We start from the raw sequence: 25815 nt of genomic DNA, 5'->3' as shown, positions 1-25815 counted from the left end.
TGAACAATACAAACACCGAAGAGTCCCCAGCTTAGCTGGTAAGCCCCCATCATAGCTGACGATGAAGCATGAGCGATGAATAGTCTAATCAACTAGTTGGCGACAAAGTAGAAGCGATCGACGAAAAGTCTAATCAACTAGTCGGCGATGAAGTCCATGAACCTAGCGGTCCGACTAGTTGATCGATGGAGAAGTTCGAGCACCAGATGGTCCGACCACCTAGACGATGATCCTGCAATACAAATATATAGAACGGGTAGTACATGATGTAAAATATATGAACTCCGGAGAAGAATCAGTAATGGTGATGAAATAGCGTATGCAGCTCGGCGATCAGTTGGTGTGAACACTTAGTGTTATTATGAAGATGTATTTATATTTAATATAAATCGTCCGACCAGTTAGTGTGTAGCCGAGTCTCTAGCTCTAGGTAGCCTGTTAACCATAACGTGGAGCGCGGGGCCCGTGTGCGTGTAGGAAGAATAAAGCGTCGCTAAGGAGCCGCTGCCGACCACCCACAATGCAGAGGGCAGACACTTGTGCACGTGTAGAGAGGAGCCAAAGACAGGGCCATCTTTGGGGACATCCAAGCGTCAACATGACTGTTCGGGGGTTCACCTTAGACTTAGCTGTATGTCATCTTTAAGATGGTATACATGAAAGAAAATTATTTAGTGAACAAACATGGAGAAAACAGCTCGGAGAAACATCATGGAGATATATGAAGGTTGGAGAATATTTAGAAAAATATTAAAGCGTGACTTAGCTTTAGACAGAACGTCTGGTTGGTAGTGTATGGCGTTATCTGGTCGGCGTTGACGGGCGAGCACCCGGTGGGCGGTGAGTTTTTGATCTCTTCTGTTCTCGATGGCGGTGAGGCCCCTGAAGATAGTGGTGACCACTTTGTCATGATCCTGGAAGGCGTTGTTGTTGTCCCCAGGTGGTCGGCGAGCTTCTAGCAAACCTAATCGATGGATGCGTTTAGATCATCATTGTTGATCTACCTTCTTGGATAGCGGGGGAGCGAGCAGCGAATTATTGGTGAAGACGACCTCAGAGGTGGTTCTGAGATTGGATCTACAGTCGTAGGTGTTGGGGTGATCGGCACATAATCGATCTGCGCTGGCTCAATGAGCTCTCCGTCTCCGTCAGTGTTGATAACCCAGGAGATCGATTCAACCATGAAGATCTAGCCGGGCTGTGGGAGGAATGAAGAGCCTGCAAAATATACCATCTTGTTTGACATGGAAACAACACGCACACCCCTACCTGGCGTGCCAACTGCTGATAGAATATCGTCGGTAGTCCTCCGAGGGGTATCCTATGAAAGTAGATTGATCGATAGAGATGCGTGTAATCAAAAATAAGAAGGCAACAGAGACACAAGAGTTAGACAAGTTCGGGCCATCAACGCGACATAATACCCTACTCCTATGGCCTATTAGATTATATTGGCTATGATATGATATTGCGTGCGATCAGATGCCTTAGGCTAGGCCTAGGATCCGTATGAGATGTCGACTAGGAAACCCCTATCTCTCCTTATAAGCTCTAGAGGGGTAGGGTTATAAGGAAAGTATTCTATTTGGTATTATACAATATTTTATTGTAGCCTTACTGTGCACGCCTTGATCTTGTGGGCTGGGCCACCTCTGATGGTGCGGACCATGTCTTGTCTTATGGATACCGGGGATCATATCCCCCACAACTCTGTCCTGGCGAATGTCGTGGCAAACTAACGCGTCTGTCAGTATTCGTATGAGGGTTAGGCAGAACAACACCGGTTCGCCCAATGTTGTTCCTCATGTGAATCCTCAGGTATGGCCCGTCATGGCCACAGGTTACATCGGGGCATGCCGGTCACCTCCATGGTGTCAGAGCTTTGACCCAAGGCCATACACTTGGACCTGGAGTAGTCGGGGGTGGTATGGGTCTCCGTCGGGCGAGGCGGAGTTCCTCCCCAGAGGCCGGGCGAGGCGGAGCCCAAACCCAAGGGTCGGGCAAGGCAGAGTCCGTCCTTAGAGGTCGAACGAGGCTAAGCCACCCTCGGGGGTTAGGCGAGGCGGAGCCCGCGGCCTCGGTGTTGGGCGAGGCGGAGCCAACTCTCGGGGATCGGGCGAGGCAGAGCCCGCGGCCTCGGTGTCGGCGCGAGGCAGAGCCAACCCTCGGGGGTTGAGCGAGGCGGAGCCCGGGGCCTTGGTGTCGGGCGAGGCAGAGCCACCCTCGGGGGACGGGCGAGACGAAGCCCGCGGCCTCGGTGTCGGGCGAGGCGGAGCCAACCCTCAGGGGTCGGACGAGGTGGAGCCACCCTCGGGGGTCGGGCGAGGCGGAGTAGGACGGGGACACGGACGCTGGGACCGGAGCAGGACGGGGACACGGAGGATGGGATCGACGGTGAGGTAGCGGCGCGCTGGGAGCAGGGGCCGTGTCACGGCGGACGCGGCGAGCCAGGACGAACGAGGCGGCGCGCGGCCGACATGGCGGGGGCCGACGCGCGGTGGGCGTGGGACGGCCGGCGCTCCGCGCGGCGAGGCCGACGCGAGCGGTCTGGGGCCGCGGGCGACCGGCACGGCGCGGGCCGGCGCGGGCGCGGGCGCGGGCGTGGGCAGGGGCCGCGGACAGCCGGAGCGGGGCGCGGTGGTGCGACAGTGCTGGCGGCGCCCTGGCTCGGGAGCGGTAGAGAGAGAGAAAGAGAGAAAGGAAGGGATGTCCCATACGTAAGACAGGCGCCAAGCTCGGCACCAAGCTCGGCGCCAAGCTCGGCACCAAGCTCAGCGCCAAGATCTATGGTGCCAAGGTGCCTGCCAAGTCACTACCACGTCTGCGTCGATCACAAAACCTAAGCGTCAAAATCTATGATGCCGAGACGTGTAAGTTCAGCAGCTCCAACGATAGCGCCGAGCTAAAAATTTAGATTTTAAAAGCATACCTGCACGAGCATATACGTGAAAAACTTAAAAAAAAGGGGCTAAAAAAAAAAATCGGCCAACCTGACTCCTGATTCCTGTGAGAGGGCTTTACACGTGGGTCCCAACGTATATCAGCAACCAGAACGGGAACTGCTGCTCGTCACCGTTTCCGTACCCCAAGTACTCCGCAGTTGCGGAATTCCGAAAGCCCGCCGTCGCCGGAGACGATCGCCCATTCGCCCGCACTCCGCACGGCTGTGGCCAAATGGCGCCGAAGAAGAAGCAGCCGGCCTCGAAGCAGAAGCAGAAGCCCAAGTCCTCCTCCTCATCCGCAGCCACCGCCGCGCCGCGCCTCCAGATCTCGTCGGAGAACGAGCGCCGCCTCCGCCTCCTCCTCCTTAACTCCTCCGCAGCATCCACCCCCTCCCCGGCACCTGCCGACGGCCCGGAAGCCCGCGGCGAGTCGAGGGAGCAGAAGGCGCGGCGGCTGCGTGGCGTGTATGACAAGCTCGCTCTCGAGGGCTTCTCCTCCGCGCAAATCGAGCAGGCGCTCTCCGCGATACCCGTTCGTATCCTCGAGCGTTCCTAGAACCTCACGGCAATGATGTGACCGTATGTTCGTATTGGCTATGAGCTGATGATTTTCCTTTTGTGTCTTGTTTTTTTCTGAGGTAGGATTCGGCGACGTTTGAATCGGCGTTGGACTGGCTATGCTTTAATCTGCCTGGCGATGAGCTCCCCCTCAAGTTCTCCAGCGCTGGCACCAGCACCACCTCTCTCGCAGGTATGAAATTTCAAGGGTTTAAGGTTTATAGGCGATGAATGGTTCAACATGTGTACACACATTTCTCTGTGCGTGTGCTTGTGTTCTCATCAGTCTACTTGGGTGCTCTTTAACATGAATTTGCGATGTGTGACTTTTCTCCTACATGTGTACATAGAACGGATTTTATATCATTGATCATTTGCCTGCATTCTGTGATTTACTTTTTTTTTTATCTGTGATGAAGTGGCTGTCACACTCGTGGCCACCAGTGACATCAACCTGAACCATGTGAGCAATCACAGGGATAATAAGAGGAAGAGGATCTCAATAGGGAGGAGGAAGATTCGCTTCCTTCCTCTGTTTGTCTTCTATATTTATGTTCTGTTCGATGCTCCTTTCCTTGGTGTGGCTCCATTATGTAGTCTATACGACTATACCTTAAGCTTCATCTTCAGAGGCGCTGATTGGTTGATTAATTAGGCGTTGCCCTTTCATGCTAGAATCATGTAATGATTGCATTGTTTGTATGTGTTGTAGGAGCTGAAGGTTCTGTTAAAGTACTGTCCACAGCTAAGGACAATTGGGTGCCACAGAGTCGTGAACCTGAGGAGGTGAAGGTGAGCACTGAGGGGTTGGAAGTTAGAATCGGTGGGCGGAGAGATGAGAATGTGTCACTGGATGATGGGCGATCGTCGCAAGCTGCATGGATTCGTCAATACATGGAACAGCAAGAGGAGGTATAGATGAATGAACAAGTAAATTTATCACTTGAATCGAATCATCTCTTAGTACTCTTTGAACAGCCATTGGATTTTGTTAATGTTATGTTTTTTGTCTGCTTGCTTAGTCTGCAATTGTATCGTTCTGTTATACTTCTCTCAGGTTGTACTGAACTTCCCATGGATACTAACTTATGCAACTTACAGTTTAGAAGACAGATAATTGATTTGTTGTGCTAATCTAAGTAGCACAATGTTTTGTACTGTTTGAAAAAATGGTTATACAATTTGGTAACTATTGTTCACTGAGAACTATGTTTCTCAACAATTTAAGTCTTTTCTTATCTCTTTCACTCATGGTTTATCTTTTGTTTCAATCTGTTAACTATCCTCACTGCAGTTTTAGATGTTGACATGGTCTCCAATGTGTAGTTTTTTGTAGAACGAGGTAATACCCTGCTTATAAAGAAAGCATATGAGTTTTTCCAAGTTCCAAGCTAGGGACACCAGCGAGCGATAACTCCAATGTGTAGCTTTGACTATTACTTGTAATAACTCCATACCAGTAAACATTATGTAATAGAATGTAAGTCCTTGTGATGATACATCTACTAATGCTATTTTCTTGTGGTTAATCTAAATGATCTTTTTACACATGAATGGGAAAATTATGAAAAACATGACACCTTTCACTTAGAATGGTATCGATGTATATGAGGGATTATAGCAATATATTATAAATGTACGACTGATACTGGCATTGCATGTACCCAACATCGGAATATCCTATGCATACAATTTCACAATCAATTAAATGATTCCTCCACCACTTTCTTCCTCTATCAAGTCTTTCTGTTAACTGTTATTCCTTTTCCTTTCTTTTAATATCATGTTTCTTGGTATAATTTTTATTTTGGATATCACTGTTGTTAGGAGGATGATGCAAATTCCAATGATTCCTCCACATGGGAAGATCACTGCTTACAAAGTTTTGAAGTTGTCGAAGCAAAGCCAAGTAGGCGGAAGAGCAAGGGTAACTCTGCTTATTGTATTATTGGCATTCATGCTGTAACTATGACATATGTTGTCTACTAGTTTTTACTTACACGGCCCTGACAAGTTTTTGGAAGTTTACGTAGTCGATAGTTAACACTGATATGATTCCCTCCCACACTTTACAGCCACAAAAAAGAATTCCAAGCATGGAAGCTTGAAGGAACAAATAAGCCATTCTGCCAATTCTGTATCTTCAAATTCTGAAACTGCAAATGTCGAGGGTGTTCAAAATGATTTAGAGGCAAGTGAGAAAAGATCTGAGAGTCTAGGCAATATTGATGAAGGATCTGATTTGAAAAAGGCAATTCCTAAGGATATCGATAAAACTTGTACAAAGGAGGTAGATGAAGAGGTGGTAGAGCTTGATAACATGTTCTTTGAAGACTCATCTGCTTGGGAGGCAGTGGCTCCAGAAATCTTGAAACAGCAACAAATAGAGAAATTATCACATGATGGTTATGGCCATCTTCTTGGAAACATAGATGATATATGGAAGAAGGTCCAAGTGCCTTTTTACTTTTTCTTCATATTGATGGGACATGTTTCATGTTTGATTTGTGCTTCTGCTATGCACTATTTTCTAACCGTTCTTTTCGTTTGCTCAACTACAGGGAGATTCTGGTAAAATGCCGAAAGCTGTTCTACAAAAGTTTTGTCAAAAGCTTGGTTGGGAAGCTCCAAAGTATAATAAAATATCTGAGAGGGATGGTAAATTTGTATATTCTGTTGATGTGTTGCGGGGAGCTACTGGCCGTGGTAAGAGTCGGAAGGCTGGAGGCTTGACGAAAATCCAGTTACCTGAACTAGACGAAGAATATGGATTTGTTCAGGTTACAACTTTTTCTGTTACTTTGTATGATAACGCTTCTTACAAATACTTTAGGTCAGCTAATTATTATTCTGATATGCAACTTCTCTCCATGATAATAATTATTATTATACGTACATGATACACTGAGATATTTTTCTCTCGAATGAATACACAGATATCAGTTCATAACAAATCACAATAGAATATTATCTTATTCTTCTTATCTGAAGTACCATTATTAAACTGAATTTATGAACAGGAAGCACAAAGTCGAGTTGCAGCTTTTGCTCTATATCAATTCTTTGCTGACCTTCCACTACGCCAACTGCTTACTGAGCCATACTCATCACTTATTTTAAGATGGCAAGAAGGTTGGAACTATTGGTTTAGGTTTTCTTATGTGATGGCTTGAGCATCATAAATGGTCTTTGAGCTACAAATTGCACGTTTTCATAAAACAGGTGAATTGTCGTCTACATCAAGGGTGCTGGATACTGAGGATAGCCGAAGATCTGGCTTTGTAGATATGTTATTGAATATTGATGCAGATACAATTCCTTCATCTGAAATAGAAAATTCTTCTACTGATGGCATATCTATGGATTCTGTGAATACTGAAGGCAGCAAATCTATGAATGAGAAGAGACAGACTACCATGATGAGTTGTATGGGTAAGCTTTCAGATTCAGACCATTTACATATTTCAGAATAATGTCACAAGCAATCTTGCCTACGGATGATTATCGTTTTCCCCTTCCAAGTTCCAAGACATGCTAGGTTGTCATTCATGACAGACATATTACTTCTTTGTAGCATATTGAACAATTACATTACCTTCTTCATCTCCTTGCACTTTGTGGGCAGTGGGCATCAATAAGGTTGCTATCATATGGAATCTGTTTCCTTGCCACTTTTTGGAATCGTGAATTTGTCTATCGAAATTCATGTCTTCTATTTTATAAGATTTGATTTCCTATCATATTCTTACAGTTTCTCATATTCCCACTTCTAATTGAAATGGTCAAATGAATAAAGCTTCCTGTCATTTTTGTAGTTTTGTTTCTTCTATCGGCTAATAATTAAAATGTGATTTGTTTTTCTTCCACAATAGGATTGAAATCAGCAGAGCATGCAGAGAGTGCAATTTTGAAAAAGCAGTTGGAAGATAAAAGGAAGCTACCAAATTACTTGGTAAGCAATGGATTTGCAATCTAATAACAGTATTTTTTTTTTTGTTTAGAATTAAGCACTGCTTCTTTTGTATTGTTATACTAATGATTTTTTGTTTTTGCCTTGAATTTAGAAAATGCTGGAAGCAAGAGCTTCTCTACCAATAGCTAGACAGAAACAACACTTCCTACAGTTGCTGAAAGAGAACGATGTAGTTGTTGTTAGTGGAGAAACTGGATGTGGGAAAACAACTCAGGTACCTGTGATACCATTCTATTTGAGTTCTTCCCCACTATTGTTATGCTCTGTGGCAATGGTTTCCTTCTTGAATGTCAATTGTCATTACAAAATGACTATTCTGAGTGGAAGGCATCTTGTGCATCATATCATAAAACCATATCTCTGCTGTAGATTAGTACATTATATAGACAATTTGTTTCAGTCTTGTATGTCTTCTTTGGAATATTTTTTTTTTCAAATTATTGTTGAATCATAAGGAGGGGTACATGATTATGGCATATGCAGTCATGCAGTCCCAATATTTTTGTTCATTGCCGTTTCATTTCTTTCCATTGCCTGTTTTAAGTCTAAGAGTGACATCCTCTTTCTCTCTCTCTCAAACTAGCAGTGTCTTGGATATGTTTCTCTGAAGTTCCACTTATTTGCCAAAATTGATACTTTTCCCTCTAAAGCAATTATACGTGATGTGTTGAACAAGCTTGTTGTAATAAGCATGGATGTATATTGTTTATACATCCAGCACAAAGTTTTATACTCATGAGGTCATGATATGGACGTGCCATTTATACCATTTTTTACCTTTGGGATTGTGTTATGGTACCTGCAGTTACCTGTGGGACTTGATAGCTGTATAAACTGGCAAAAAGAAAAAAATGGTTTCATTTGAATTTTGGTCTCTAATGCAGAAGTCAGAGATGACAACACGATGCATTAGCTACCACAGCCATTACCCTCTTGTCTATCCTGGGCACAGTGGCGGATGCACGATGCGGGATAAGGGGGGGCTAAAACAATGGAGATGTTGATTTGCATGAAGATTTAATGGTGAAATTAAGCTTTTGCTACAGTGATTAGGCTTGAAATCAAGACATTAGGGGGGGCTGGAGCCCCCCCAGCCCCCCCTTTGGATCCGCCACTGCCTGGGCAAGGTTCTGGTCGTGGATTCTGTTCTCACATAGCTATTCAATATTTCTTCCAAGGCACAACAATTACACGCAGCCCTGCAGGCCCCACTTCAACAACAACAACAACATAGCCTTTTAGTCCCAAGCAAGTTGGGGTAGGTTAGAGTTGAAACCCACCAAGAGCCCCAAGTCACGGTTCAGGCACTTCAATAGCTGCTTTCCAAGCACTCCTATTCAAACATAGATATCTAGGTATATCCCAAGCTTTCAAATGGTTAATTTGCAATCACAAGTTGGAGGGAGCTCAACCTTCAGCCTCTGCTTTGCAAGTGCACATTGTCCCCACCAGGCTATTGAATCTTCTGTGTCAAAGTTAGGATAAACATAAACTGAACCAGTAAGGCTGGTAACCGGCCTTAAGCCATTAGCAGTGGCTGGCGCTTTTTTTTTTTTTTTTTGGAATGGTAGAGTTAACACTTAACACTGCTAACCAACTAATATCATTGTAAATATCCATTTTTGAATCAAACGGATTTTATTTTTGTTTTGTGATATATGCATTATTGTCTCTGTTCTCCTCTTTGCAGGTGCCACAGTTTATTTTGGATGACATGATTGAATCTGAACTTGGAGGTTCTTGCAATATAGTTTGCACACAGCCCCGGCGGATAGCGGTATGATCACAGTCCAGTTCTTTATCTTTTCTTTCAGGAGATCATCGTCATAAAATTAATAATGGTATTATGCGAAAGTTGCATGCCTTATTAATGAAATCACTTGCAATGCTATATATTGCATCTCACATTGCAACTTTTGAAATATTGCATTATCAGGAGACCATTTGTTGTGGTGATCACTCTTTCCATATTTGCTAAAGCTTCAAACTTTACTTTTTACATGATCACAAACCACCCCATACCTTTATTTGATCAAACAGATATAGTCAAATATAACTTGGATTGGTCTACGTGTATAGGCTATTTCTGTGGCCGAAAGAGTATCTGACGAAAGGTGTGAATCGTCACCTGGATCGAATGATTCACTGGTCGGATATCAAGTTCGTCTTGACAGTGCACGGTTTGTTTCTTTCTCATATGCACAGGTTCTATGCACAGGCTTTATAAGCATAATAACTTCTTTTGTATATAATATCTCTGATATTTTTCTCTTGGGTGTAAACTCTTGAGTGCTACCCCCTGGGATTTTCCTTGTTATTTTTACCTCTTTTCCTTTAAGGTTTATATCTAATATATATACCACAGTAGGGGCTTACCCATGTCTAATGTTTTCTATTGTTTTAGGAATGAGAGGACAAAGCTTTTGTTCTGTACTACTGGTATCCTTCTTAGAAAACTGTCTGTAAGTAGTGCCTTCATATGCATAATAGTTAACATTTGATGCATTTTTTAAATCACATATAAAGGTGATATCAGTTTTTCATTGGTCTGATATGGTTAAAGTGAAGCTGCCTTTCCTCTATATAAGCCTTTCAGCTAATGAAAAGAAGGGATCCAATTTCGGATCATGCCTTAATAATTGCTAAAATATGATTTGTTATCCATGCTATATGTTTCAGGGAAACAGAGACTTAAGTGATGTTACTCATGTTGTTGTAGATGAAGTACATGAACGTACAATTTTGGTATGTATTCATGTGTTTTATCCGTTTTCATGTTACAAAACGTCTAATATGTTCCTATGCTGGATGAGGTACTTGAATGATCTTTATTTCTCCCTTCAGAGTGACTTCCTGCTTATTGTTCTTAAGAATCTCGTTGAGAAACGCTCCAATCAACAAGGAAGGAAGTTGAAAGTGATTCTCATGTAAAATTCTTCCCGTTTAATATTTTTACTACTTATATAAATTTTGCATTCACTTTCTTAGCCTACCCCAACTTGTTTGGGACTTAAAGGCTTTGTTGTTGTTGTTGTTGTGTTTCTTACTGTTTTGCCCTTCTAATCTTGTTTTATTCCCATTCTGTTTATAATCATTAATTAGGTCTGCGACGGTTGATTCAAGCCTATTTGCACGATATTTTGGAGAATGCCCCGTGATTAGTGTTGAAGGAAGAACACATCCAGTGTCAACTCACTTCCTTGAGGATGTTTATGAGAAAATGGAGTACTGTCTTGCATTGGATTCTCCTGCGTCAGGAGCATACTTCGCACAGCATGGGGAAAAGGTTTCATATTCCCAATTCTTTTTCTCAAATACACAGGACAGCTCACAATAGATAGAGTACACATTCTTCATTAGTTGGAGCCCTGTGCTTATTACTGTTTCACTTTCATTTGGATAGCTAAATCTTGTATATGTCCCTATTGCGTATATGTCCCTATTGCTCATTATATTCTTCCTCTGTGTTCTTGTAGAGAATAGCGAAACAAGTGACTTCAGTTACAAGAAGCTATATACAATTAGACCCCTAGATATATACATATCTAACAGTTCTATCTATACACTTATATTACAAAAGTATGAAAAATCTTGTTGGTCCTGCAACTTCTTTTCCAATAAAGTTATAGTTAAGTTGGGGTTTCCCTGTTTGATACGTAGTGCTATCTTAGGGGAAAGAGTATGTTATGTTTTTTTCACAATGGTATGTTCTGTCGCTGCCCTTCTTATCCTAAGAGCTAACCAGTTGACATCCATTATACTAGGCCCTGTTTGGCACAGTTTCATCTCTGAGGTCCATGCAGGATTTGTAGTTTATAGGATAAAATGAAGTGGTTTAATCACATGTTTTTCATCCAAAGTAATAACTAAATCGTTCAACTTTCTTCTTAATACAAAGATACGCAGCTCTCCTGCGTGTTTGAGAAAAAAACTAAATTGTTCAACCAAATACGTTCTGTGTGCCCACAGCTCCAGCCCCAAGAATCTCTGGAGCTAGGGATGTAGCTTAAAAAAAATCTTGGAGCTGAGCTGTGCCAACAGGCATTTATTGTGTCTCTGATCATCAATGCTATACTTACCTTTAATCTGTTTGATTCTGCTCCAGTGGAAGCATGCTAGCAGCTCAGTGAATAACCGTCGAGGAAAAAGGAACCTTGTCTTATCCTCATGGGGCGATGAGTCAACGCTTTCCGAAGGCTATATTAACCCTCATTATATTTCCGATTACTATAAGTCATATAATGAGAGAACCAACCAAAATCTAGTGAGTTTCATTGTTTGATCCATATGTATGGCATCCTTCTTCTCTAATAATGTTTTTGTTCTGACTGAATCTTCTGTTGTTAACACAGAAACGCTTGAATGAAGATGTGATTGATTTCGATCTATTGGATGACTTGATATGCTATATTGATGAGAACTGTCCTCCTGGTGCTATTCTTGTTTTTCTTCCTGTAAGTTTATGATGACACCGCATCAGCTTTTGCTTTGTTTGCTAATATATATCTTAGTTCTTTTCTTCCATTGATGCTGCTACAGGGAGTTGCAGAGATTGACTTGTTGATTGATAGATTATCTGCTTCAGTTAGATTTGGAGGGGCATCATCTGATTGGATCCTTCCTTTACATTCACTACTTGGACCCTCTGATCAAAGGAAAGTGTTCCAGTCTCCACCAGATAACTTCCGCAAGGTGATTATGCCCACTCCTGTCCTCACAGGCTGACACCTACTGCATCTTACTTCATGTTGTGTTGCAGGTTATTATTGCCACAGACATAGCAGAGACCAGCATTACAATTGATGATGTAATATATGTAGTTGATACTGGAAAGCACAAGGAGAACCGTTATAATCCACGCAAGGTCAGTTTTCTCTTATTTTTACCTATAATTTTGGAAAATGACAGGATTTATAATTTGCGTAATCTTTTCCTATGGATTTCTATATTCTAGAAGTTTTTATGGTTCATTTGACGAATGGTGCAATTCAGATTTACTGAAAGAGCACTTGGCAAATTTGTCCATGATAACGCTGTGGTTAACATTGTTTGCTGAAACAATGTTTTACGGGTTAGATATTAAAGCATTTGGGGTGAGTCCTTCAGTAGTTTGTACGAAAAAAATACAAGGTGATCCCAATTCCTATGTCGCCAAGTTCCTGTGTTACTTGAGAAATGTTTTTACGAGTCAGGGACAAGATTGTTCCTGGGACCAGGAATGCAACGCCGTTTAATGTTACCGGTGACTCTGGCTGATATATTAGAGTTAAATAAAGACACAGCACTAGCTGGTCTATCTAACACTCCAAAAATTCCCCTCAGGTCCCTAAACCATCTGTTCAGCATTCATTTTATTCATGATGCTTGCACTTCCAGAGTTTCATTTTCTATTTGTTCTTCTGGAGCTGTAACCAATAGATTTTGCTTCTTGTATTACACTTCCATAAAAACAACATAGGCCCACTATAGAAAAGAAGTTGTAAATGAACACATGGGCTAGTGCTTGGTGCCTTGACACTAATAGTGGAATTCATAGTTATAGTCTTCTACCATGCGTACTACATTGTGTTCAGCTCATGTTTTGGTTGCACACTTGGACTTTTATATTCATTATCCAAGAGCCCCAAAGTAAAATGCACATGGTGCTCAATATGATTGTTTACATAGTTTGACAGTTCTAGTTTTTGTGCATGAGCTCTTGTTACTTCCTTATGCATCTGTTGACATAATGTAAGTTATGAAACAATATAATCTTAGAAGTTGCAATAATCAGCATTGATTTTAGATATAATATAAAGTCTGTTATTGGTTGCTTTATTTTATCTTTGCAGAAAATGTCAAGCATAGTTGAAGATTGGATTTCTCGTGCAAATGCAAAACAGAGACGGGGTAGGGCTGGTCGTGTGAAGCCTGGTTTATGTTTCTGTTTGTATACAAGGCATCGGTTCGAAAACATCATGCGGCCATTTCAGGTTACCACTGGCATTAGTTATATATATATATTTTCCTAATGTTCCCTTATTCTGCCACTCATATATGCCAGTTATCTTTCATGGCACCTTGACCTTTTCAGTATTCATTATATGGTAATTTTTTTGTTCTTATAAGCTTTTCCGTTTCCTTGTTTGCTATCTCACCCTGCTAATCCATCTCCAATATATCAATCAAACTCTTTTAGGGCAGTTATACCAATCGATTGCAATTTGCAAACCCACATTCTCTGCATATGGTTATAGTAGTAATTTGCAAGATATGAAAAATATGCTTTTCTATGACACAAATGAGCTAGTTAATATCATTGGCCAAGGCTATCAAGATTTTCATAAATAGCACATATAGTCTTTGGGAATTTATGTTCACTCTACATGCTTGTAGGTGCCTGAGATGCTACGGATGCCTTTGACTGAGCTGTGCCTGCAAATAAAATCACTTCATCTTGGTGACATCAAATCCTTCCTGCTAAAGGTACATTTCCCTCTGCTTTTCACCATTTGCTTTTGATCTCATCACATTCTACAGTGGGGGCCTCCCCTGCTGTATTTACAACAACAACAACAACAACAACAAAGCCTTTAAGTCCCAAACAAGTTGGGGTAGGCTAGAGTTGAAACCCAACAGAAGCAGTCAAGGTTCAGGCACGTGAATAGCTGTCTTCCAAGCACTCCTATCTAAGGCTAAGTCTTTGGGTATATTCCATCCTTTCAAGTCTCCTTTTATTGCCTCTACCCAAGTCAACTTCGGTCTTCCTCTGCCTCTCTTCACGTTACTATCCTGACTTAGGATTCCACTACGCACCGGTGCATCTGGAGGTCTCCGTTGCACATGTCCAAACCATCTCAACCGGTGTTGGACAAGCTTTTCTTCAATTGGTGCTGCCCCTAATCTCTCACGTATATCATCGTTCCGAACTCGATCCCTTCTTGTATGACCGCAAATCCAACGCAACATACGCATTTCCGCGACACTTAGCTGTTGAATATGTCGTCTTTTCGTAGGCCAACATTCTGCACCATACAACATAGCAGGTCTAATCGCCGTCCTATAAAACTTGCCTTTTAGCTTCTGTGGTACCCTTTTGTCACATAGGACACCAGACGCTTGCCGCCACTTCATCCACCCTGCTTTGATTCTATGGCTAACATCTTCATCAATATCCCCGTCCCTCTGTAGCATTGATCCTAAATATCGAAAGGTATCATTCCTAGGCACTACTTGACCTTCCAAACCAACATCTTCCTCCTCCCGAGTAGTAGTGCCGAAGTCACATCTCATATACTCAGTTTTAGTTCTACTAAGTCTAAAACCTTTGGACTCCAAAGTCTCCCGCCATAACTCCAGTTTCTGATTCACTCCTGTCCGGCTTTCATCAACTAGCACTACATCGTCCGCGAAAAGCATACACCAAGGGATGTCCCCTTGTATGTCCCTTGTGACCTCATCCATCACTAAAGCAAACAAATAAGGGCTCCCCTGCTGTATTTAATGTTCAAAAAAACTTTTGCAAGAAAGGTTGAGTTCATGTGCACCTTTTTGTAGAGTCTGTTGTGACGTACTTAGTAGTAGCTATATTTATTTTAGTTCTGTTGTTATACATGTCATTCCTTGTTATCACATATTATCTTGTTTTGCTCCAGGCAGTAGAGCCCCCTAATGAAGAAGCTATTTCCTCTGCAGTTGACTTGTTATACAAGGTTGTGTTCTCTTTCTGTTTATTAACCCATTATACATGAATGCATTGTGAGAAGCATAAGTATGCATCGCAATCTTGGCTTTTCTTTCGTTAGTTCTCTGTTCTCAAGCAAACTCTATGGCTATGCTGCTATTGTTTTGTCTAGGTCGGAGCATTTGAAGGACATGAAGAGTTGTCACCTCTTGGGTATCATCTGGCAAAACTGCCTGTTGATGTTTTGATTGGAAAGGTGCGGCTAAAATATAGTTTACTCACCCTTTTATTTCTCGAATACGTAGGAGAGCTGCAAGTACAACAACACACCCAAAAACACATGGCACACCCCATGCACAGCTGCACGTATTAGAGAGTTACATTCGTGCCTGTTTCTTCAAAGAACACGATGCGATGACATCTAATCCAATATTCTACTGGCTGCTACCTCTAATCAGGCTAGCCCCTTGGCGCCAGCAATGCACCAAAGCTGAGCCTGTTGTAGTAGATTGATTGGGGAATGGGATACAAGAACAGCAGATAGATCGGCTAACTTGCCCTCCCTATGGAGGCTCTCAGCTGCTGCTTAGATCTATTTCTACTTGCCCAACATATGCCTCATGGCCTTTATAGGCTAGGCACCTGACAAACATGTCAAATAAATCTTATCTAAGGAAAGTAACAAATCAATTCTATATGCTAACAAATCTGAACAAATCAGGGCCAGGACCAGCCCACTTGCCATGACAGAACCTCTTCAAGGATATTCCTAAACACAAACTGTATGTTGGGAACAGCTCCATTACACACACAATTGTAATGTTTCCTAATCCAAGCACCGAGGGTAATCAGCGAATTCAAGCCATGCTTGAAGTCCTTGGGGGAAGGAAGAAATGATCTTTATCCACCATTCAATGAATCTCATCATCTGGGAAGGGTGAGAAATCTGGTAATCTGTGTTAGAAGTATATATTGTGTATGTATTTGGACATTAGTGTAGGGTGCTATCTGCACTTTCTACTCTTCGCATGTGGCCCTTTGGGCATTGCAATAGAGCTGAGTTGCTATTCCTAACATGGTACCAAAGCTCTAGGGTTAGGATCAGTCCTCACCTGGCTGCCGTCGCCGTCAGCCGGTGAGCAATTCCTTTTTCTTCTTTTTTTCCCTCCCTTCCTTTTTCCCGGTCGTGTGGGCTCCCGCCTGCGGCTGCCGCCAGTGTGGATTCCCGCCTGCAGCCTGCTGTGAACGGCTGTGTGCGGACTCTTCACTACATTGCTCTGTTGATAAAATCCTCCTGGCTCTACTCCTGGAAATACTTTCAAGGAAAATGGGCAATTTGAAATTTCGGTGAAACTACCTGATTCTGTCACACGACACATCTCTTGAATGCTCTGTGCATATTACCTTATTTCCCCCCTTGGCCCCTTTCCTGTGCATTGTCTTCTGTACAAGAATTCACATTACTCTGTCAAAGATCCAAGCTTGAGTAAGCTCATGTTCGGAGTTTGAGCTTGTCTGAAGTGAGCTCGCTAACAATAAAACACATGCATCTTTCACAATTATGAATTGCATATGATAACGTAAACTTGAGCTCAGTTTGAACACAACTGAACTGCTTAAACACTGCTTAAACTCAAGACTGTGCTTTGGTTTAGGCTGATGGCCTGCTTATTTACCAGTAGATCCTTGCCTGAATTTAGCCTTGGTGAAGAAATGCTAAAGTTACTTATCGAGATCAGGCTTTTCAACAGGTCTATTTCACTTTGATTTCTGTAGGCAACACCCTTTTTCATATATATACAGTTATATGAAATTTACCATCCCCACCCCCTCCCCCTCCCCCCACAGACACCACCACCACCACCATATATGGTGGCCTCTTATGCGCTTTCGTATGTAATCTGCAGCAACTTCAGGGTTCTTAAAACTCAGATGTAGTTAACTATTTCTGCTTCATGCATTTTCTTGTGAATTTATAATTCTTTATGGAACTTTTCTTTTTTGCATACTGATATTCTGATTCGTTTTTCATATGCGGTTGCAGATGATGCTTTATGGTGCTATCTTCGGTTGTTTATCACCAATTCTGTCTGTTGCTGCTTTTCTGAGTTATAAATCTCCATTTCTCTCTCCAAAAGATGAGGTATTATGTGACTTCAATGATGAACAATTTATGCAACCAAGATGTGCCCTGAGACCCTGACATTTCATGAACTTTTTATTTATACTACAGAAGCAAAATGTGGAGAAAGCAAAAGCCACATTATTGAATGAGAACCTCTATGGATCTACTTCTGTAACAGATAATAAACAATCAGATCACCTGCTAATGGTAATTGCATACGACAAATGGTCCCGGATACTGCTACAGGTCATAAACTACTTTTTTTTTTGTTATAATACACCTTTTCTATTATTTGGTAGCTTTTGGTGTGTATCTAGCATTATATTGCTTTATACTAATTTTTTCTTGTACATGATTTGTGTAGTAGGTAGTTTATATTATGAAACTGCTGCTGGCAGGATTTCTAATAAGCTGGTTTTTGAATTTCAGAATGGTGCTAAATCTGCTCGTCAGTTTTGCCATTCATTCTACTTGAATAATACTGTGATGCACATGATCAGGTTCATTTCCTCAAAAGTTAAATCAGTTTTATATATATATAATATGAAGAATGATTTTTATTTTCTATATTTGTTAGAAGATATATGAATGTGCTCAGGAACTTCTTTTAAAATATCTTTTTTTTTCTTTTCTTTTTTTTTCCGAAAACGCAGGAGAACTGCGCTTCATTATATTAAGAAGAAAAAAAAGGGGAGAGACCCTAGTTACAACACACACCACACCACTCCAAAATAAAAGTACAAACGCGCCTGTGGAAACAAAGAGGCGACCCAGACTAGACGTCCTCCAGACTACAGGGCTATAGGGGGAGGGGGAGGCTGGGAAGCCAAGAAAGATAGCCCCCGAGCCCCCGCCACAGCCCAAAGCCGACTCTCTTCTAGAGCAAAACCCAAAACATCACCCAAGCTGGGAGTAGCTCCGTCAAAACACACCTATTTCGGTGGTTCCACAAGGTCCAAGCTCCTAAGATCACAAGAGAGTTGAACCCCTTCCTTGTTAACCCAACAGTAGCATTGCTTGAATTTTCCCACCACACATCAAAAGACAAATCTGAAGGCTGTGGACAGAATTGTTGGATCCCAAAGTGCTGGAGCAAATAGAACCAAAATTGCCGAGCAAAGACACAAGAAACCAGCAGATGGTTAATGGTTTCCTCCTCTTGATCACAGAGGGGGCACTGTGCCGGATGTGGCAGCCCCCGCCTTGCAAGCCGATCAGCCGTCCAACACCTGTCATGTGCGACCAGCCACATGAAGAAACGACACTTGGGTGGAGCCCAAGATTTCCAGATTCTCTCATATGGGCCAAAAAGAGTGGATCCTATGAAAAAACCCTCATATGCTGACTTGGCCGAATACTGACCACTAGAAGAAAGACGCAAAATGTGAGCGTCTTCAACCTCCGGCTGTAGCTGAAAATCATAAAGGAGATCACAGAGATTGAGGAACTCCACCGTTACTTCCACTGTCATGATACCTCGGATATCCAGAACCCAAGCACGATCAGTAAGAGCTTCTTCAACTGTGCGTTTATTTACTATCCTTTTTGGTATTCCAGCAAGAAGATGAGGGGCTAGGTCTGCAATTGATTGTCCATTCAGCCATTTATCATCCCAGAAAAGAGTGTTTGCCCCATTGCCAACTTCAGAGACAACCGCTAATCTGAAGAAGGCTTGGACCTATCCAGGCACCTGGATAGGAAAGTTCGCCCAGGGCCTATGGGGTTCCGTTTTCTGAAGCCAAACCCAGCGCATCCGCAGCGCCCATCCAAGATATTTCAGGTCCGAGATCCCCAAACCACCAAGCTCCGGTGGACGGCTCGCCTTGCCCCCCATGCCACAAGACAATGACCCCCTTTTGCTTCCTTTCTTCCCCTCCATAGGAAACCCCGTCTAAGTTTGTCCACAGCTTTGATGGCCCAGGGAGGGAAGTCTATGGCCATAACAAGGTACACTAGCATACCAGTGAGCACAAACTGTACCTGCACTTTTCTTCCAGCCCTAGTCATGAGGTCCGCCTTCCAACCTGGCAGCTGATCTGCAATCTTATCAATAATAGGCTGGATCTGCCCCTTAGTGAGCTTCTTAAGGGAGAGGGGTAAACCTAAATATTTGCAAGGGAATTCGGACACCGCACAAGGCTACAGGTTCTGGATGGTGGTCAGCTCCATGTCACCACACCTGATGGGTAAAACACTGCTCTTTTGAAGGTTGGTTTTAAGCCCCGAAGCATCACCAAAAAGATTGAGAATTTCCATTACCAAATTGATGTCACCAGCTTCCGGCCTGAGGAACAGCACCACATCATCGGCATAGAGAGAGATCCTGTGCTGCAAAACCCGCCTGGAGAGGGGCTGCAGGAGTCCCTCATTGGCTGCCTTTGAAACCATGTGTCCTAGAACGTCCATAACCAAGATGAACAACATAGGTGATAGGGGGTCACCCTGACGCAAGCCTTGCTGGTGAACAATAGAGTTGCCTGGAATCCCATTCAGCAGAACCTGAGTAGAAGAAGATGCTAACAGCCCATTAATTATGGGAATATCATTTTGAGTAGCTAGTTGCTACTGATTCTGTGGAAGCAATTGGTAGATTTTCTTTCTTGTTATATGTTGTTATCCTTACACGCAGATCTCTCATATTGCAAATGAAGTCGATTCAGCAGCTACTTCTGGCCACCATTAGTTATGAAAATATGTTAAAATTTTCCATAAAAAATGTAGAAGTAACAGATTCTCATGTGATATATTTATACATTACAAGTATTTAATCAGGTTAATTTTTTTTTTACAGGGACATGCGTCTTCAGTTTGGTACATTGTTAGCAGACATTGGACTTATAGATCTTCCTAAAGATAGTCTGGTATGTCTATTTAATATAGAATTGACCTAGAAGCCCCTAAACCTGTAAAGTACCTCTTAGGCCTCTAGCAGAACTCTTGAAATGAAAGGTGTCACTTAGGTCATTTGTGTCTTTTATTGGGATGGGTTAAGAGCAAGTCTGTCCTCTCCCTTCCTCTCCTCAGACAGAAAACATAAGAAACAAACTTTTAGAAGATTACTATCCATGTACTGATTCACTAATTTATCATGAATCACTTAGGGGCCGTTTGGATCCCTTCATTTTGGAGGAATTGAAATCTACATAATGGATTAGACTATTTGGCTAGGAATTTGACATTCCATAACATTCCCAAGCTCACAGATAAAGCTATCTCAAATTCATAAGGTGGGAGATGGAAATGGATTCTATAGATCACTATGCTATAATTCTATTCTTCAACTTATAGCACACTCTTCAACTCACTTCCCTACAATAGAAATGCAACATATAAGTATGTCCCTTGTATGCCTAACAATAAATATACAAATATATTCCATATATAACTACATTAGCTTAATTAATCTATACCTAAATTGTAATTATTAGAATGAATTCAATTCCAAGGATCCAAACGGGCCCTTATAGATATTAAGTTCAATCTACTTCCCATAATTCTCTACACTACCTTAGGGACTGTAACTTATTAAAAGAAACTGGCAGGTTTGTAGCCGATGACGTGCTAAGCTAGTTCAGTTCTATTAATATATCATTTTATCTCTTTGTAACTATTTTTGCAAATACTTTTTCTTAATCTGAATGGAAACACATCAGTTTGGGATTTAAAGGCTTTGTTGTTGTTGTTGTTGTGAAACACTTCAAAATCAATCTTCAAATGAGAATTGGTTTTCCTATTTCCAGAGGCCTAAGGAGGGGAGTAGGAAAAATAATCTCGAGAGCTGGTTTTCTAATATGTCTCTTCCATTCAATACATATGCTCGCTGCACCTCAGTTATTAAGGTAACACTAGCATTTGCTAGCCCTTGTAAACTAGTCATTCCCTTTGTTTACCTTCTAAAGGAAAAAAGACACATGATTAATTTGGAAAATGTTGATTCTGTAATGGTATTGCAGTCTTGTTGACCAAATGACTATACATCTTCATATTTATTTTGCAAATAGTGATCAGGTCCAGTGTACCAGAACTTACAAATGAATGCAGTTGTATTGCAAATTTAAAGCTCACTTACATTAGATAGGAATAAATTTATGGGATGACTTTATTTCTTGTTTTTGGTTTGAATGAGCCTGGAATATTTTACCCTTTTGGCTACTTTTGGATATGTACCAAAAGTATATTTAGCCATGTAACCATGATGGTAGAATTATCTTTTATTGTTGCTTGTTCAAAAGTGATGTAGATTTTGTTAGGGTTGAGGGAGAGGGATCGTCATGGGGCCTCAGCCCACGTCTGAGTAGGAAAGTGGTTTTCCTTCGTAATTCTTCCTAGTACACGATACACCTTCAGACCCATTAACAAAGTCAACCTTAGCTAACCACCTAACCAATCTGCTGACTTAATAATTTAGAAACTAAACAGGCTAATGATGGTAGATGGCTTGTCTCTAAACCGTAGATGCTGGGATAATGAGATCAATGCCGGTGTCTGTAACAAAATTATAACGTGCCACCATTATGCATACCACACTTCTGTTTTTTTCACTTTGTAGGTGGATATGATGCCAGCAAATTGTACAGAAATTTCTTACAAGCCATTTGTGTTGTGCAGTCAGTTATGTGTGCAGGTCTATACCCAAATGTTGCAGCATCTCTAGAGGGTGTTGATCCTGGAGCTCTAGGTGGAAGAAAGCCATCTGATGTTCTGTTCAGTAAGGACCGTCCTAGATGGTATGATGGAAGGCGAGAAGTCCATATACATCCATCATCTGTTAATCACAGCTTGAAAGCTGTTCAATATCCATTTTTGGTGTTTCTTGAAAAGGTATATGCCTGCCTTTCCTTTTGTCCCCACAAGGTGATTGTTATTCATGAGTGAGGTGTATCTTTGTCCCCCCCCCCACCCCCCCCCCCCCCCCCCCCCCCCCCCACCCCCCCGTCCTCCTCCTCCTCTTTCGTTCCGTGTTCTTTTTCCCCCGTCATCATGTGAGGTGTACATGCTCCTGATAAATGGGTATAGGTATTCGAGGGCTCCAGTTATCACTTGCTTATTAGAGAAGTTTGGTATGCATTTGATATGTCTTCTATTTGTATGGATTTTGTGTCAGATGTTATCAATGGAAAATAATCTAGATGTTACCTTCCCTTCCAGATTATGCATAAGATTGTATACTTGATCCAGAGGGAATTTGCATATCCATATTTATTTGCTTATTCAAGTACTATCCAATTTGGGCAATCCATATGGATATATACTTCCTATTGTAGTATATAGGATTGTGGTCACCACACCAAGATGAATTCAAATTATCAAGAGATGTTAACACATCTGTTATTCTTCTGCCTCTGTTCCTTATTTTCAGGTTGAGACGACGAAGGTGTTCTTACGTGATACTAGCGTCGTTTCCCCGTACTCACTTCTTTTGTTTGGTGGTTCCATGGTAATCCAACATCAGGTACTTTGCCTCTCATCGAACACTAGACTACTGGACCCCATTCATCTCTGTAGGAGGCACTTGAGTTGACAGGCTCTTAATTTTCTGATTCTTTTGGACAAGAGTTTGTCCATGTGACTTTTCTGGTGACAGTAGAGGGTGGTGGAACCCTTCAGTGTGAGCCGTTTCTAGGGCCTCGTGTTCTTGCATATGTGGTCGCTGTAGTGTGGTGCTATTGTTCTAATTTACTTTTGTAGTGTGTCGTGTGGTGCGTTTGAGCTTGTGTGCATAGTGTTGCACATATGATACTCAATGAAATGACACACAACTGTCCTGCGTGCTCGAGTAAAAAAAAGTCAGAAACTGTATTATCTATCATCTATGTGAAAACTGAAAAGTATATATGAAAAATCAGGACTGCATTAAGAAGAGGGTATACTTCAGGTATTTTGTTTTGACTCCAGGTCTATGTGGATCAGATATACTTTTTTTTCTTATTTGGAGGGGCACTTGGAAAGCTCATACGTTCATATAATATATGATATCTGAATTTTCAGAATGGAACTGATTGTCTTTGTTCCAGACAGGAGTGGTTGTTATAGATGGATGGTTGAGGCTGTCTGCTGCTGCACAGACCGCTGTTTTATTCAAGCAACTTCGGATAACTCTTGATGCTGTTCTAAAAGAACTGACAAGAAAACCAGAGGTACAGTGTGTTTTCCTGTTGTTGAACATGCAATGGCCATCTGATGTAATGGAAATGTGTGCAGCTGCAGCGCCTCTTGCCCAGCTCTGCATGCAGTTGCTTAATTTCTGTTCACTGTATCATAGAAATGTATAGCTTTCTTTGTACAAAACCTGCTTGACATCACAGAAGATCTGTGCTGCAACTCCCCTTTTCTAATTACCTTATCTGATTGTCTTATTTCAGATGGCAACTTTTGTTGACAATGAAGTGGTCAGGTCCATCATTCATTTATTGTTAGAAGAAGACAAGGCTCGATAAGCATGAATTCATGGTAATCCTATTGATATTAATTTTTTTGCAGCTATACTTCACTTTGAGAAATGAACTTGGAGCGGCAAAGTTGGATCGTCAGATGGAATAATCATCACCTATTTGAATACGGATCACTAGAATTTTTATGGAAAAAGTTTCCTAAGAATTTTTTAAGGCTTGATGTAAAAAGAATGATCCGATGGTATCTATCTAACAATAAGAAACAATCTAGCAATTCCCACGATTAACTTTTTGATTCATCATATGTAGGCCCTGTTTGGATCCATTAGCTGCTAATAATTAGCTAGCTAATAGCCCACGACTAATATTAGCTGTTATTAGCTAGTTTTGTTCAACTAGTGAAATAGTTGTTAGTTTGGTATTCAACTAACAATTAGGTAAACTATAAGCTAGACCTGTTTGGATCCAAGGAGCTAATTATTAGCAGCTAACTATTATCTCCTTGTATCCAAATAGGGCCGTAGCATGCTTAACATTTTAACTGATTATATGTTGTTATTTTCCCAATTTCCAGTGTAGTTTCAATGCCTAATTTCTGTTATTCTACATTAGGTCATCGAATTATATTGTAGACAAAGGTGGAACTGTAGCAAAATCAACCGAAGGACTTTGGGAGCACATTAAGGACCCAGATTTAAGTTGCATACGACCAGGTACAAAGCGTTGGCAGCTCCATAGCTTTCTTTGGTAGGGAAAGTTGTATGATTGTCTGCTTGAATCATTCTGCATATCTCACTAATAAAATAATAATAATTATTGGTATCATCTGCTTGGTAAATTCATTATGATCAGATAATTTTAACTGGCCAATGAGGGTCAATATTTTGTAAACGCATCCGTGTGATCTTATGATTTCTTCTTGCATGATTCAAAAAACATGAGAAATTATGGGTTGGCATCTTGTCCATTTTATTTGTTATATTGGGTGTCTTAATGAGGCCACCAAAGACAGGACACACAGCCACCCGTTGTTGAGACTGGAACCACTCTAACAGTGTTTCTATTGAAACAAAATTTGAAAACAGTGTTACTGCAAGTTTGAAGATATGCTTTTCAGCTACTGTTCTTGTTTCTAATTTACAGCTTAATATCTAGATGCTGGCCTTTTTTAGGACATAATGATGCTATTCAGTTGCATCAACAGATGATTTAGAACTTGGCCATTTTGATATTTTCTGTTCTGTCATTCTGTGTAGGCTTTGGATCAATATCGGTTCTGCCAATGTGCACGTTCCACTGAGTCTGCACAGCATTCTTATTGCACAATGTGGCTGATTGCTAATGTCGAAGCTGCAGAGCGGAAAAGGAGGTTTACTATATATTGATGCGTTGCTTGTTTTTATATGGAAGAAGTTTGCGTCAATCTAGTAATTGTGCAATACCCTTATCCCAAATTTGGAGCTTACATGTATCAAAATACAGAGCAGATAAAACTCAAAAGCCTGAATTGCCGTCAATTTTCCATCTGAAACTTTGAACAGAAAAATGAAAAACCATATACATATATGAAACTATAGCAAATACTAGTTAGTGGTGATGAGAGTTGTATTTGGATTCCCGATATTTAGCATTGCACTTGCTGCATTTCCTATAGTACTGATCCATTCTAGAGACAATTGCAATTGAAGAATTTTGGAATCCAACCGTACGTGCATCTTGTACAAAGTGCTGTCCGTTCTGAAGCACTGTTATTTCGCGAGAATTTTCCATGCTTATGACCAAAGTTTTCAGTACTGTAAAAAGGTGACTGTAGTACAGCTCGGTAGGTATAGGGCGAATGTTACTTCGTATTCTAGAACTGTGGATCAATAAATAGAATAGAATCGTGCTGGGTCAGAATGACATGATGAACGCCGACCTTATCGAGGATCTGTGTTACAATGATGATGCATGACAATCTGGCTCTTGGACTTTTTTGTTAAGGGTGCGTTTAGATCCAAAAAATTTTGGATTTTGGCTCACTGTAGCATTTCGTTTGTATTTGGTAATTAGTGTCTAATTATGGACTAATTAGGTTCAAAAGTTTCGTCTCGCGATTTCTCGACCAACTGTGTAATTAGTTTTTTTTTCGTCTACATTTAGTACTCCATGCATGTGCCGCA

At 41.5% G+C, this 25815-nt stretch overlaps 1 protein-coding gene across 1 annotated transcript; it reads left to right on the top strand.

Annotated features, from left to right (window-relative positions):
* Nucleotides 1–3060: 3060 nt before the first annotated feature.
* LOC136496301 (DExH-box ATP-dependent RNA helicase DExH7, chloroplastic-like) lies at nt 3061–25361 on the top strand. Its single transcript, XM_066491948.1, has 35 exons — nt 3061–3474; nt 3585–3693; nt 4213–4412; nt 5328–5427; nt 5576–5949; nt 6062–6280; nt 6521–6632; nt 6723–6932; nt 7373–7452; nt 7565–7687; nt 9164–9250; nt 9553–9653; nt 9878–9935; nt 10153–10218; nt 10318–10400; nt 10576–10759; nt 11579–11737; nt 11826–11927; nt 12013–12165; nt 12233–12337; nt 13305–13445; nt 13849–13938; nt 15108–15164; nt 15309–15392; nt 17181–17279; nt 17370–17507; nt 17691–17761; nt 20053–20122; nt 21002–21100; nt 21870–22082; nt 22621–22713; nt 23276–23398; nt 23624–23711; nt 24266–24366; nt 24910–25361. Exons 1-33 carry the CDS (start codon nt 3175–3177, stop codon nt 23696–23698), a joined length of 4278 nt encoding a protein of 1425 aa, XP_066348045.1. The 5' UTR covers nt 3061–3174; the 3' UTR covers nt 23699–23711; nt 24266–24366; nt 24910–25361.
* Nucleotides 25362–25815: the final 454 nt, after the last annotated feature.

Source organism: Miscanthus floridulus, chromosome 12 (genome assembly GCF_019320115.1).
Source record: "Miscanthus floridulus cultivar M001 chromosome 12, ASM1932011v1, whole genome shotgun sequence".
NCBI classification, from domain to species: domain Eukaryota; kingdom Viridiplantae; phylum Streptophyta; class Magnoliopsida; order Poales; family Poaceae; genus Miscanthus; species Miscanthus floridulus.
Note: the sequence above shows the minus strand (reverse complement) of the source record. Positions and strands in the feature narration are given on the sequence as shown.